Genomic DNA, 15,719 nt, shown 5'->3' with positions numbered 1-15,719 from the left:
TTTTTTTTAGGTGGAGTTTCACTCATGTCGCCCAGGCTGGAGTGCAATGCTGAGATCTCAGCTCACTGCAACCTCTGCCTCCCAGGTTCAAGCGATGCTCCTGCCTCAGCCTCCTGAGTAGCTAGGATTACAGGCGCCTGCTACCACACCCAGCTAATGTTTGTATTTTTAGTAGAGATGGTGTTTCACCTTGTTGGCCAGGCTGGTCTCGAAAACCTGGCCTCAGGTGATCCGCCTGCCTCGGCCTCCCAACGTGCTGTGATTACAGGCGTGAGTCACCACACCTGGCATGAAATGTGTATTTTAAAAGAGGGATCAAAGGCTGCAGGAAGAGATGGATCAATGGATGGATACATAATAAAACCAGTATAGCAAAATGTTAATTACAGACTCTACATGGTGGGTAGATGGGTTGTCTCCATTTGTTTTGTGCTGCCATAACAGAATTCCTGAGACTGGGTGATTTATAAGGAAGAGAAATTTATTTCTCACAGTTCTGGAGATTGGGAAGCCTAAGACGAAGGCACCAGCATCTGGTGTTGGGTGAGGCCCTTCTTGCTGTGTCCTTACATGGCGGCAGGCAGAAGGGCAAGCAGGGAGGAACGCTGTGTCACCTCATGGCAGAAGATCAGAAGAGAGCAAATCCAATCCCAAGGATTACAGCAGTGTTAATCCACTCATAAGGATGCAGCCTGAGCCCTCATGACTTAAACACCTCCTATTAGGCCCCACCTCCCAACACTGTTGCACTGGGGTTAAGTTTCCAACACATGAATTTTGAGGGACACTTTCAGATCATACCAGGAGTGCTGACTGTATATTTCTTTAAACTTTCTGCATGTTTGAAAAGGGAGGAAAGGGCTGGGCATAGTGGCTCACACCTGTAATCCCAGCCCTTTGGGAGGCTGAGGCGGGTGGATCACGAGGTCAAGAGATTGAGACCATTCTGGCTAACACGGTGAAACCCCGTCTCTACTAAAAATGCAGAAAATTAGCCGGGCGTGGTGGCATGTGCCTGTAGTCCCAGCTACTCGGGAGGCTGAGGCAAGAGAATCACTTGAACCCGGGAGGCGGAGGTTGCAGTGAGCCGAGATTGTGCCACTGCACTCCAGCCTGGGCAACAGAGTGAGACTCCATCTCAAAGAAAAAAGAAAAAGAAAAGGGAGGAGAGGGATTTAATTAGGTGCAACACAGAGAACTTTTAGGGCATTGAAGACATTCTGGATGTCACTCTAATAAAGCATGCATATCATGACACAGAATATGCACCACCAAGAGTGAACCCTAATGTTAGCTATGGACTTTGGGTGATGAAGACTGTCAATGTGGGTTCATTGATGATAACAAAGGTGACACTCTGGTGCTTGATATTGATAGCGGGGAGGCTGTGCATGGGTGTATAGTATGGGGCAGGAGATCTAGGGGAACTCTCCATATGTTCCACTCACTTTTGTTGTGAACACAAAGTTGCTCTTTAAAAAAATCTATTTTAAAAATCGGCCAGGTGTGACAGCTCATGCCTGTAATCCCAGCACTTTGGGAGGCCAGGAGAGGAGGATCGCTTAAGCCCAGGAGTCCAAGACCAGCCTGGGCAACATAGCAAGACAGGAATAATCTCCCTGTCTCTACAAAAATTAGCTGGCATTGTAGCACATACCTGTAGTCCCAGCAACTTGGGAGGCTGAGGTGGGAGGATTGATTGAGCCCAGGAAGTTGAGGCTGCAGTGAGCCAAGATTGCACCACTGCACTCCAGACTGGGCAACAGAGTGAGATCATGTCTCAAAAATATAAATAAATAAAAATTTTAAAAATAAAAATTTACCTTCAAGGCCAGGGATGATGACTCCCACCTGTAATCCCAGCACTTTGGATGACCAGTGACCGAGGTGGGAGGATTGCTTGAGCCCAGGAGTTTGAGGCTGCAGTGACCTGTGATAGCACCACTGCACTCCAACCTGGACAACAGAATGAGACCTTGTCTCAAGAAAAAAAAAAAAAAAAAAAACATTAAAATCCACTGGAAAACAACAAGAACAACTTCTCTTGATTTTACATTCTCCTCTAGCCATCACCTCCATCTCTCTGGGTTCTTTTCTTTTGTTTTTTTTTTGTTTTTGTTTTTTTTTGAGACAGTCTCGCTCTGTCACCCAGGCTGGAGTGCAGTAGCACGATCTTGGCTCACTGCAACCTCCACCTCCTGGATGCAAGCAATTCTGCCTCAGCCTCCTGAGTAGCTAGGATTACAGATGCCTGCCACCATGCACCACACCTGGCTAATTTTTGTATTTTTAGTTGAGACGGGGTTTCACCATGTTGGCCAGGCTGGTCTCGAACTCCTGGCCTTAGGTAATCCACCTGCCTTGGTCTCCCAAAGTGCTGGGATTACAGATGTGAGCCCCCGCACCCGGCCTCTCTGGGTTCTCCATAACTAAACTCTTTGAAAGAATTTTCTGTACTTACTGTCTTCTCTTCATCTTTTCTCTTGGACCCATTCCAATCAGGCTTTCCTCTCCATCGCTCCACCAAAATAGCTTTTCTCAAGGTCACCAAGGTCCTCCATATTGCTAAAGCCGGTGATCAATTTCCTATCCTCATCTTCCTTGACCATCAGTGGCATTTGACACTGCCTCCTGCTTAATATGCTTTTTCCACTTAGCTTTCAGGACTCCCACTTTTTCCTAGAGCCCTCCCACCTCACTAGCCACCCTCTCTATTTCTTCACTAGCTCCCCTCATCTTCCCGGTCTTGTTCCCTTAGGGTGCCCCAGGGCTCATGCTTCAGCCTCCTTCTCTTTTCTATCCATACTGCTCCTCTGATGATCCAACCATTTTTTTCATTGTATTAAAAACTGGCAACTCCCACATTTATCTCTCCAGCCTACACTTCTTCCTTGAACTCCAGACTCACATGTCCAACTGCCTAATTGACATTTCTACTCTGATGTAGGCATGCATTAACAAATGCATGTAGGCCGGGTGCGGTGGCTCATGCCTGTAATCCCAGCACTTTGGGAGGCCGAGGTGGGTGGATCCCCTGAGGTCAGGAGTTTGAGACCAGGCTGGCCAACATGGTGAAACCCCATCTCTACAAAAATACAAAAATTAGCCAGGCACCATGGTGGGTGCCTGTAATCCCAGCTACTCGGAAGGCTGAGGCAGGAGAATCGCTTGAACCTGGGAGGCAAAGGTCGCAGTGAGCCAAGATCACGCCATTGCATTCCAGCCTAGGCGACAGAGCAAGGCTCCATCTCAAAAAAACAAAACAAAACAAAAAAATGCATGTAATTTGCATGCACTTGGTAGTTTAAACCACAAATTTGCTGTCTTAAACCAACAGAAATTTATTCTCTCAAAGTTGTGGAAGCAAGAAGTCCAAAGTCAAAGTCAAGGCAGCAAGGCCCTGCCTCACTGCCTTCAAAAGCTCGAAATGGACTTCAAAAGTCCATTTCTTTCCTTTTCCAGCTCTTAGGGACTGCTGACATTCCTTGGTTTGTGGCGGCATCACTCCAATCTCTGTCTCCATCTTCACTTCGCCTTCTCTGTGCTTGCTTCCCTCTTACAAGGATACACGAAATTGGCCAGACACAGTGGCTCACGCCTGCAATCCCAGCATTTTGGAGGCCAAGGCGGTTGGATCACCTAAAGTGATCCCAGCTACTCAGAAGGCTGAGGCAGGAGAATCGCTTGAACCCAGGAGGTGGAGGTTGCAGTGAGCCGAGATCGTACCATTGCACTCCAGCCTGGGTGACAAGAGCTAAACTCCATCTCCAAAAAAAAAAAAAAGAAAAAGGATGCAAGTAATTACATGTAGGGCTCACCCAGATAATCCAATCCAGGATAATCTCCCTGTCACAAGAGCCTTAACTTTTTTTTTTTTTTTTTTTTTGGGGACGGGGGTCTCGCTCTTCCCCCCGGGCGGGGGTGCCGGGGCGCAATCTCGGCTCACTGCAAGCTCCGCCTTCCGGGTTCCCGCCATTCTCCTGCCTCAGCCTCTGCGAGTAGCTGGGACTACAGGCGCCCGCCACCACGCCCGGCTAATTTTTTGTATTTTTAGTAGAGACGGGGTTTCACCGTGGTCTCAATCTCCTGACCTCGTGATCCGCCCGCCTCGGCCTCCCAAAGTGCTGGGATTACAAGCGTGAGCCACCGCGCCCAGCCAAGAGCCTTAACTTAATCACACCTGCAAAGACCACTTACCCATATAAGGCAATATTTGCAGGTTCGAGAGATTAGGAGCTGATATCTTTGCAGGGGTGGGGACATTTTTCAACCTATCACAAAACATCTCAAGCTTAATAGTAGGTGCTCAAACACATTTATTTATTCATTGATTTATTTTATTTTTTATTTTGTAGAGATGTTGTCCAGGCTGGTCTCAAACTCCCGGACTCAAGCGATCCTCCCACCTCATCCTCCCAAAGTGCTGGGATTATGGTGTGGGCCATCGTGCCTGGCAAAAACACATGTATTGAATGAATGAAGGAATGTCCACAGCAGGGTCATAAGAGCTAGCATTGAGTACACCTCTCAGCGAAAAATCAAATTAGAACCAAGTGTGCAAAACTTTGCAGAGGCTGTTATGACTAGGACCTTGATGACTTGATGAATTTTCTTTTTAACGTATATAACAAAATTTTAAACTTTTCACAAAAAGTAGAGAATATGGGAAGTCCCCATTTATTCGCCACCTGGCCTCAACAACTATTAACATGTAAAACAGCCTTGTTTTATCTTTTGCCCCATCTTTTTATTTTTTTCTGGAGTATTTTAGAGCAAACCTCGATAATATGCCATTTCACTTCCAGGTACTTAAGTACGCATCTCTTAAGAAAAAGAAGAGAACATTTCCTTCCATTATCACACCTAACAAAATTAACAAGAAGTCCTTTTTATAATCTAGTAGCCAGTCTATATCCATATTCCCTCAGTGGTTTAAAGTATGTGATTTAGGCTGGGCACGGTGGCTTACACCTGTAATCCCAGCACTCTGGGAGGCTGATGGGGGAATGGATCACCTGAGGTCAGGCGTTCGAGACCAGCTGGGCCAACGTGGTTAAATCCCGTCTCTACTAAAAATACAAAAATAAGCTGGGCATCGTGGCAGGCATCTGTAATCCCAGCTACTCGGGAGGCTGAGGCAGCAGAATCGCTTGAACCTGGGAGGCAGAGGTTGCAGTGAGCCAAGATCGCACCATTGCACTCCAGCCTATGTGAAAAGAGCAAAATTCCATCTCAAAAAAAAAAAAGAAAAAGTGATTTAAAAAATTACTGCTGGCTAGGCATGGTGGCTCTCATGCCTATAATCCCAGCACTTTGGGAGGCCAAGGCAGGTAGATCACTTGAGATCAGGAGTTCGAGACCAGGCTGGCCGACATGGTGAAACCCCATCTCTACTAAAAATACAAAAATTAGCCAGGTGTGGTGGCTCACACCTATAGTCCCAGCTACTCTGGAGGTTGGGGCATGAGAATCACTTTAACCTGGGAGGCAGAGTTTGCAGTGAGCCGAGATCACACCATTGCACTCTAGCCTGGGTGACAGAGTGAGACTCCATCTCATAAATAAATAAATAAAAAATTACTGCTTGTTTAAATCAGGATCAAAACAAAGTCCCTTCATTTGGTGTGTGTTCTCTCTCTTGCATGCACACATACATATAAGCTTTTTAGCCAAGAGTCTTCAGAGATTATAATTTATTTATTTGTTACACAGAGACAGGGTCTCACTATGTTGCCTAGGCTGGTCTTGAACTCCTGGCCTCAAGCAATGCAACCTGGCCTCCCAAAGCACTGGGAATACAGACAGGCATGAGAAATGCCAGGCTATAATTTATTTCTTTAGATCTTTTTTGGGGGGAGTACAACATGCTAAGAGAAAAGTACATGTAACTATGGTTTTATGAAGTATCAAAAAGGGAAGAAACCACATAACTGCCACTCAGGTCAATAAAGAGAACATGACCGGTACCCCCAAATTCCCCTTTTGGCTCTACTCTTAGGGGTCTTTTCATGTATACACTGTTCTAACCTTGCTTCTTTCACTTCATAATATATTATGAAGATCACCCCAGAACAGTTTATAGAGATCTTTCTTATATTTCCTTTATCTAGATAGTAGTCTGCTGTGTAGATGAAACGTCGTTTAGTCAACCAGTCCACCAAGAGCAAATTGACTTAGTTGTTTCCAGTCTTTTTTCCTTACAAACAGTGTTGCAGTGAGCAACCTGGGCTCGTTACCTGTGGAAGGTGTCCAGGTTCTGGGCGTTTTGAACAAAGAATTGGACAAAACACACCAAGGAAGCAACCAACAAAAGAATGAAGCAAAGAAAGTATACATTTATTGAAATAAAAAGTACACTCCACAGGGTGGGAGCAGGCTGAACAGACACACTCCACAGACCGGGAAGCAACCAATCAGAGGCTGAAGTGAAGGTACAAAGTTACACTCTGTGCAAACATCTGATGGGTCCCGGGAGGGGACCAATCAGAGGCTGAAGTGAAGTTACAGAGTTACATCCCTATGCAAATGAAGACTAGGCCCATGACCAGTCTGACTGGTTGTAGGAGACTACCAATCAGAGGCACTTTCCATCTTTCATCGGCCACACGGGGAGGGGAGGGGAATCCCGCCGGTGTTGGGGTTGCAAAGGGAGTAGCTTCTGATCCTTTTGTTACTTGGGTGTGGAAAGTTGGGATTTTCCTTTTGATTCCGTTCTAGGAAGTCAGTGCAAATCAGCCTTAGGTTTCCTGCCTCTAGACTCTATTCTCCTGCCTCATCTTACGTCCTTTTATTGCCAATGTATCTTTAAGTTGGATTCCTAGTGGTGAGATCACTGGATCAAAAGATAAATGTAGCCGAGCGGGGGGCTGCTCACACCTGTAATCCCGGCACTTTGGGAGGCTGAGGCGGGTGGATCACTTCAGGTCAGAAGTTCAAGACCAGCCTGGCCAACACAGTGAAACCCCGTCTCTATTAAAAATACAAAATTAGCTGGGCATGATGGTGCACGTCTGTAATCCCAGGTATTTGGGAGGCTGAGGCAGGAGAATCTCTTGAACCCGGGAGGCAGAGGTTGCAGTGAGCCGGGATTGTGCCGCTGCACTCCAGCCTGGCGACAGAGCGAGACTCCATCTCAAAAAAAAAAAAAAAAAAAAAAAGAATAATTCCCCTATTTTCTTGCTGCTGAACTTACTGGGTGGTAATTGTGCTATTTAAGGAGGTAGGGAAAACCCTCATGGGAAGGGGACAGATTTGAAAGGAAACCAAGACTTCAGTGTTTTACTTGTTGGTTGCATTAACACATTAAATCTTCACTCCAGCTCTATAAGTACTATCGTTAGTACTTTATCATTAACTCTACTTTAAAGATGAGAAAACTGATCCAGAGAGAAATTAAGTAACTTGCTAGGGTTATACATGATAAAGCCAGAATCTATTGATCTCTCTCCATTTTCCACTCCTTCCCTCCATCCAATCATTTTCTTCTCTTTTTATTGAGACAGGGTCTCACTCTGTTGACCAGGCTGAAGTGCAGTGGAATGATCATGGCTCACTGCAGCCTCCACCTCTCAGGCTCCAGTGATCCTTCCACCTCAGCCTCCCAAGTAGGTGGGAATACAGGCACGTGCCACCACGCCCAGCTAATTTTTATATTTTTTGTAGAGACGGGTCTCACTATGTTGCCCAGGCTGATCTCAAACCCCTAGGCTCAAGCAATCCTCCTGCCCCAGCCTCCCAAAGTGCTTGGATTACAAGCGTGAGCCACTGTGCCTGGCCATTTATCTTCTCATCCATCCACTCTTCTAATCACCTATTGCCTCATCTTCCTAGTTCCCCACACACCATCTTCTCAATTCACCCATCCATCTCTTCATCCACCCATGCAATCATCCATCCATCCTCCCAGCCCCCAATAAATATTCATCACGTGCCAGATTCCCCAGGCACCTGATACCTGCTGTGCAGGAGGAAAGTCAGGGATGAGAAGCCATGAGACAGACACAATGACATGCAGCTTAGCTTAAGATATTTATTCAATGCTGTCACATGTGGCCTCTGTGACCCAGAAAAGCGGTAGAGCAGGGTAGGAGCACATGATGCATCCTTCAGCCACTGCAACCTCCAGAGGGATCAGGTCTTCTTCAGGAAGTCTTCATTCCTGGTGGATGACTGATCAGCCATAACTGCAAGAGACAGACATTTAGCACCTCCGCTTGCAGACTAAACACCCACCCTGACTGCCCTCATCCCATGAGGATCCAGGTGCCTTTGCCCCAAGAAGCCTGGTTTCCATACTACATCCCTCACCATGGGGAGAAGTCCTGCGCTCTCCATTTCTCCATCGTTGGCTTCTCCTGGGAGTCATGCCAATCATTGGTCTGGTCCCCGTCAAAGTTTCCACAGGCCCCACACAGTTTCCCAGCATGGTCATCGCTGACAATCACAGCCACCTTCCCATTGGCTCCAAGCCACACCTGGACCCCTGCCTTCTGGCGGACCAGCAGGGAGCCATCAGGTGTACGACTCACAGACACAGATGCTAACTTCTCAGCTGGGAGATCCACTCGGAGACCATTCACCTGGTGGGGGATGCCCAGCAAACACAGAGGTGAGGCCACAGCCATAGAATAGCTGGGTGTTACCAGGATGGAGGATGGAGACCCCAAACAAGATAAGTTCATGGAGCTAAATCAAAGAGGCAGGTGCTGAAAGAGATGAAGACCTGGACGTTTGCACTATTTGGAGCAATGGATACATGAGAAGATAGCTGGAGATTTGGATATATGGATAAAAGGATGGAGAGTGGAGGGATGGAGAGATGGACCCAGGGATCTACACAACACCCCAAAGTCGGTGGGGGAAGCACTTTATACCAGACAGATAAGCAAACAGACAGACAATCAAACCCCAGGGTCACCCTTATGGTTCTAGTTTTTTCTTTTCTTTTTTTTTTTTTTTAAGATAGGGTTTTGCTTTGTCATCCCAGCTGGAGTGCAGTGGTGCAATCACAGCCCACTGCAGCCCTGACCTCCTAAACTCAATCAATCCTCCCACCTCAGCCTTCTGAGTAGCTGAGACTACAGGACTACAGGTGTGTGCCACCACACCTGGCTAATTTTTGTATTTTTTTGTAAAGATGGGGTCTCACTATGTTGTCTAGGCTGGTCTTGAACTCCTGGATTCAGGTGATCTGCCTACCTCAGCCTGGTTCTGGTTTGCAAAATAAAACAAACTTTGAGACATCCTGTAAGTTATTGGTTCCCTAACCAAAACAACGTTATTCTTTATTTTTGCAATGCTGATGTCTGAAGATAAGTAATGACTTTAGCAAATATAATAATCATGTGAGAAAATTACTTTTTCTTCATCATAGGCTGCAGATCCAGGAATTTTGTGAGTTTTTTCCTTTACGTAACTGTTGTCTACGTTAGTTGGTGAATTAACCTTTCTAAAGTTAGATTCCCTAGAGAAACTTCCTTAAAAGACTTCTGTCTTTTTTGGTTGTTGTTGTAAATCCTTCTTTTGTTTTTTTTTGTTGTTGTTGTTGTTTTGTTTTTTGGTTTTGGTTTTGGTTTTTTTTTTTGAGATAGAGTCTTGCTCTGTCGCCCAGGCTGGAGTGCAATAGCGCGATCTCAGTTCACTGCAACCTCTGCCTCCCGGGTTCAAGCGATTCTCCTGCCTTAGCTGGGACTACAGGCATGTGCCACCATGCTCGGCTAATTTTTGTATTTTTAGTAGTGACAGGGTTTTGCCATGTTGGCCAGGTTGGTCTCTAACTCCTGACTTCAAGTCATCTGCCTGCCTCGGTCTCCCAAAGAGCTGGGATTACAGACATGAGCCACCATGCCCAGCCCTCTAAATGCTTTTGTATCTGAGTTTTCCTCTGCCAGATGATTGGAGAGATAGGTACATAGATCTGAAAAGACAGATGGGTGGGTGGATGGATGGACGGATGGATTGGTGGGTGGATGGATGGATGGACGGATGGGTGGGTGGATGGAAGAAAGAAGGAAGGGAAGAAGACTAGAAGGAAGGAAATAGGAAAAAGAGAAAGAGGGGTAGAATAGATGCTGGGAGGAAGGAGGGGGAAAGGGAGGATGGGTGTAGTGAAGGACAGATGAAGACTAGCGGATGGAAAGTCTCAGTAGGGTGCAAGCTTTCCAAGTATAACGACTGAGTCCGAGTCATCTCTGTTACCCAGCACATGGCCTGGCACAAAAGGAGCAGGGCTGAGTTTATTCACAAAACCAACCTTTTACTGAGTACCCTCTAGGTGCCACACCCTGATCTGGGTACTGGGAACAAACTGGTGACCAAGATGGACAGGATTCCTGCCTACCTGTGGCTTATAGTCCAGTGATGAACAAAGATGCTGAGCATCTTCTGGGAGTTTCCTTCTAGGAGTCTGGAATTTTGGTAGGTGGATACCAAAACCCCAGGCACCGAGACTCTAATGAACTTCCCTGGCAGATGACATTTCATGTTTCATCACAACTTTGTTGCTGGAGGAATTAAGCACATCCTGTGTGACTCTACCTAGAAAGGACTCTCGGAAGCTTGCACCTGATTTCCCCTGGACTTTGTGTGATGCACCTTTTCCCTGTGTCAATTTCACTTCGTATCTTTTCCCTATGATACATCTTAGCCCTGAGTACAACTATATGCTGAGTCCTGTGAGTCCTAGTGAATCACTGAACCTGGGGGTGGTTATGGGAAACCCTGACACATTATGTGACCCCCACCCCCAGCCTTGACCAATCACAGAACTTCCTCCCTAAAGTCAAGTGATTGGCTCCAGGGATGGGCATGTGACCCAAACTGGCCCAGTGAGATATAATCCTGGGTCTTTTATTGAACCATTTTCTGTTAAGGTAGCTAAGCTGGTGGGGTGTAGGCCTGGACAGCGGGGCAGGGGTCGTCTTTACCCCTGTAAGTGGAAAGCATGTTTGAGAATAAAGCTGATTTGGCAAACAGCAAGTTTCAAAGATGGAAGTACAAATTTCTGATGATACTGCCAGGGCGCCTAGATCCAGCCATTTCTGAGGCTCTATCCTGGGATTTTCTAGCTACATGGACTAATAAATTCAATTTTGCTTAAGGCAGTTTGAATTTGGCTTTAAGTCACTTGTAACCCATAGAGTCTCGACTCATACTAATGTCAAAACTATTAAGTTACTTGAGTATGTTTTTGCTCCTCTAGAACTCAGCCAGAACAGAGGGACCAAGTTTGAAATATTGAGATAAATACAAATCCAGAGACTAAACCGCAGAGATCTGGATAAAGAAAACAGATCGCAAGACAGAAGGAAGCCAGGAATGTGGGGACACTGTAATCAGAAGAGCAAAAGCCCAGGGGAGACATTCCCTACCCCCTACTCACAAACTTACCCACACACCCTTGTTTGGAGTCAACGTCACCATCCCATCCTGGAAGAAGATGTGGACCTGGCCTGCAGCCTCAGTTTTGCCACGGCAGATCTGGACTTCAGCAACTACACGGAACCAGGGGATGGTATTCTGTAGTCCTGGGCAGCGGGAAGAGAGCTCATAGACACCAGGAGAGGTGGTGGCACCACGGGCCCCATCAAAGGTGGTGAGGTTGGCGCCCACAGACAGTACACAGAGACCACGGGTGGCCCAGCAGTTCCGGGCTTCAGCCCTGACCTCACATACACGGCCTGGTGGGCAGCCAGCTGCCTGGCATGTCAGGCCAGAGCTTGAGGAACAGGAACAGCGCTCGCTGCAGTCTGAGGTCAGCAGGGAGGAGTTTACCTGTGCACAGAAAGGGGCCAGGTTATGGTGGTGGGATGGATCGCAAAAATGGCCACACTCCTTGAACCCTCTGTATCCATGCAGAGTGACTTTACAGACTCCCATTAAGAAATAGAGTTTAGGCCGGGCGCAGTGGCTCACGCTTGTAATCCCAGCACTTTGGGAGGCCGAGGTGGGCGGATCACGAGGTTAGGAGATCGAGACTATGGTGAAACCCCGTCTCTACTAAAAAATACAAAAAATTAGCCGGGCGTGGTGGCAGGCGCCTGTAGTCTCAGCTACTCGGAGAGGCTGAGGCAGGAGAATGGCGTGAACCCGGGAGGCGGAGCTTGCAGTGAGCCGAGATTGCGCCACTGCACTCCAGCCTGGGCGACAGAGCGAGACTCCGACTCAAAAAAAAAAAAAAGAAATAGAGTTGATTTCCCCCTCCCTATGAATCTGGGTTGGCCGTAAGACTATATTTAGGTCAATGAAACACAGAAGAAGCAATGTTGTAACAGGTTTAAGCCTAGACCTCAAGAGACCTTACAGCTTCTCTTTCCTTCTCTCTCTCTTACATACACAGAATCCTGCCCAGCCACCAGGAGAAAAAGCCTGGGCTAGTTCCCTAGAAGATGAGTGACCCCATGGAACGTAGATAACTCTTCCAGCTCAGGCCACCCTAGACCAGGCAGCCTTCAGCTGACCCACCAGGTGACTACAGATATTATACATGAGTAAGCCCAGAGGATAGCAGAAGAACCGCCCAGCCAAGTCCAGCCTAAACTGCAGTCACAAAATTGCAAACTAAATGAATAATTGTTTTAAGCCACAACGTTTTGGAGTGATCTGTAACCCAGCAAAAGCTAACTGATACAAGTAAGAAACGAAGAAATGTAATTAACAAAATAAATGCCATCTCTACAATGATGATTCCCACATCTCTAGGCCAGACCTCTCCCATGAAGGCCAGACTCACAAATCCAAGACTTCTGGCATAGGCAGAGGGGTCAGGGCAGAGATGGGGAAGCATAGGGAGCTGAGGGGTTCAGAGGAGGCACCTAACCCAGCCTAGGGGATCAAGGATGTCTTCCAGTAGGCAGTGAGACCTCAGGGAAAGAGCAAAATTTGGTTCCATTTGCAAGCAATGCAAGTTAGTGCTGCATGTTAATGGCTAGCCTCGGGCTGACTTCTCTATGTCACAATTTCTTCATCTGTAAAATGGGGAAAATAGTCACAGTATCTATTGCATAGGATTGTTGTGATTATCAAATGAATTAACATCCAGAACATGGCCGGGAGAGGTGGCTCATCCCTGTAATCCCAGCACTTTAGGAGGCCAAGGCAGGAGGATTGCCTGAGCCCAGGAATCTGAGACCAGCCTGGACAACATAGTGAGATCCCATTTCTACAAAAAAATTAAATAGCTAGCCAGGGATGGCAGTGTGAGCCTGTGGTCCCAGCTACTCAGGAAGCTGAGGCAGAAAGATTGCTTGAGCCCAGGAGTTTGAGGCTGTAGTAAGCCGTGATCATGCCACTGTACTCCCGCCTGAGAGACAGAGTACAATCCTATCTCAATAAATAAATAAATAATAACACCCATAACAAGCATGGTGCGTAGTAAGAGCTCAAAAAAAATTATTAACAAGAATAAATCAATTCTTCAATTTAATTCATATTATTAAACAATTATTAGCTGGGCTATCTATTTGCACTGTTGTAAACTGCTATTTCTTTTTTTTTCTTTTTGACATGGAGTCTTGGTCTGTTGCTCATGCTACAGTACAGTGGCACAATCTCGGCTCACTGCAACTTCCGCCTCCCGGGTTCAAGGGATTCTCCTGCCTCAGCCTCCCGTGTAGCTAGGACTCACAGGCGTCCGCCACCACGCCCAGCTAATTTTTGTATTTTTAGTAGAGACAGGGTTTCACCATATTGGCCAGGCTGGTCTCGAACTCCTGACCTTTTGATCCACCGGCCTTGGCCTCCTAAAGTGCTGGGATTACAGGTGTGAGCCACCGCGCCCCGCTGTAAACTGCTCTTTCTTTTTACTGAGTGTGATGAACATTCAGGGCAAGGCCCAGTGCTCAGTGGGTATCTTTCCTGTATAATCGGGCCTGCTCCTCAGACACCTATGGTACAAAGATGGTTATTAGCCCCATTTTACAGGTGAAGAAAATGAGGTTCAAGGAGGGGCCAAATGATGCCCCCGCCCCAAGATATCAGGTCCTAATCCCTGTAATGAGTAAATGTCACCTTATATGGGAAAAGTGTGTTTGCAGATGTGATTGAATTAAGGATCTTAAGATGGAAAATTTCTCCTGGATTATCTGAGTGAGCCTTAAATGCAATCACGTGTATCCTTATAAGAGGGAAGCAGAGGGAGATGTTATGACACACTCAGAAGAGGAGGCAGAGGTTGGCGTGATGTGGCCACAACCAAAGAAAACCTGCAGCAACCAGCAACTGGAAGAGGCAATGAACAGATTTTCCCCTAGATTTCTTTTTTCTTTTTTTTTTTTTTTCTTGACATGGAGTCTCGGTCTGTCACCCAGGCTGGAGTGCAGTGGCGCGATCTCGGCTCACTGCCACCTCCACCTCCCGAATTCAAGTGATTCTCCTGCCTCAGCCTCCCGAGTAGCTGGGATTACAGGCATGCACCACCACACCCAGCTAATTTTTGTATTTTTAGTAGAGATAGGGTTTCACCATGTTGGTCAGGCTGGTCTTGAACTTCTGACGTCGTGATCCGCCTGCCTCAGCCTCCCAAAGTGCTGGGATTACAGGTGTGAGCCACCGTGCCTGGCTCTTTTCCTTTTTTCTTTAGAGGTAAGGTCTTGCTCTGTCACCCAGGCTGGAGTGCAGCAGCGTGATCATAGCTCACTGCAGCCTCCAACTCCTGGGCTCACGCCATTGTCCCACCTCAGCCTCTTAAATAGCTGGGACTATAGGTGTGCACCACCATGCCCAGCTAATTAAAAAAAAAACTGTAGAGATGGGGTCTCATTATGTTGCCCAAGCTGGTTTTGAATTCCTGGGCTCAAGTGATCCTCCCGCCTTGGCCTCCCAAAGGGCTGGGACTGCAAGTATGAGCCACTGGGCATGGCCTCCCCTAGATTTCTCTGGAGGGAATGCCACCTTGCCAACACCTTGATGTCAGCCTAGTATTCCTGATTTCTGACCTTTGGACTTCAGAACTGTGGGAGAATGAATTTCTCCTGTTTAAGCTGCCATGTCTGCGGTAATTGGTTACAGAAGCTGCAGGAAACTAATAGGGGGAGGTTGCCTGCATCAAGTCACACAGCTGGGATATGGTGGTACCTCCTCTGTCCCCAGCCTTGAAGAGGTCAGCACAGAAGCTCTGGGTCTCTCTCAAGCTCTTCTACCCTCTCTGCCCACCCCAAGCCCCTACTCACCGGCAAGTATCGGCCATTATGGGTGCAGCCACAATCTTGGACAGGGATGCAGACACCCTGGGAAAGCAGGAAGCGGTCGTCGCACTCACAGCCCTCAAAACAGCGGGTAGTGCAGCCCGTGAGGCCGGAGAGAGCCGCACAGGAGCCCTGGCAGGTGCGAGTGCAGATGGAGTAGTGGCTGTGGGTGGGGCACTGGAGCGCTGCAGAGAGAGGAGGCAGGGCCGAGTCACACCTCCAAAGGGTCCTGGATAACCAGTGGGGCCTACTGCACACCCAGCCCTGTTTTAGGCGGTGCTGAGGACACAAATATTGAGAAAAGCCTCAACCCCAATCCTACAGAGCTCACTTCCAGTGGGACAGATAGGAATAGTCCAAAGTGAACATGCTGCATCAGGGAGTGTAGACAGAGGGGTCAGGGCAGGGATGGGGAGGCACAGGCAGAGAGGTCAGGGCCAGGGTGGGGAGGCACAGGCAGAGGGGTCAAGGCCGAGGTCAGGGGGCACAGGCAGAGGGGTCAGGGCAGGGATGGGGGGGCACAGGCAGAGAGGTCAG

General features: G+C 47.6%; 1 protein-coding gene across 1 annotated transcript in view; it reads right to left on the bottom strand.

Moving 5' to 3' along the window:
* Nucleotides 1–8,009: 8,009 nt before the first annotated feature.
* Nucleotides 8,010–15,719, bottom strand: part of LOC116480040 (IgGFc-binding protein-like) — an 8,206-nt gene continuing 496 nt past the window's right edge. The window contains exons 2-5 of the mRNA XM_058426179.1: nucleotides 15,168–15,367; nucleotides 11,389–11,772; nucleotides 8,308–8,579; nucleotides 8,010–8,183 (exon numbers count right to left, since the gene is read on the bottom strand). Coding sequence (XP_058282162.1) covers nucleotides 8,174–8,183; nucleotides 8,308–8,579; nucleotides 11,389–11,772; nucleotides 15,168–15,367 — 866 coding nt within the window. The 3' untranslated portion in view covers nucleotides 8,010–8,173. The remainder of the gene's footprint in view (nucleotides 8,184–8,307; nucleotides 8,580–11,388; nucleotides 11,773–15,167; nucleotides 15,368–15,719) is intronic.

The sequence above is a fragment of the Hylobates moloch genome, unplaced genomic scaffold, assembly GCF_009828535.3.
Source record: "Hylobates moloch isolate HMO894 unplaced genomic scaffold, HMol_V3 SCAFFOLD_13, whole genome shotgun sequence".
Classification (NCBI taxonomy): domain Eukaryota; kingdom Metazoa; phylum Chordata; class Mammalia; order Primates; family Hylobatidae; genus Hylobates; species Hylobates moloch.
This window is presented reverse-complemented; position numbering and strand designations above follow the sequence as displayed.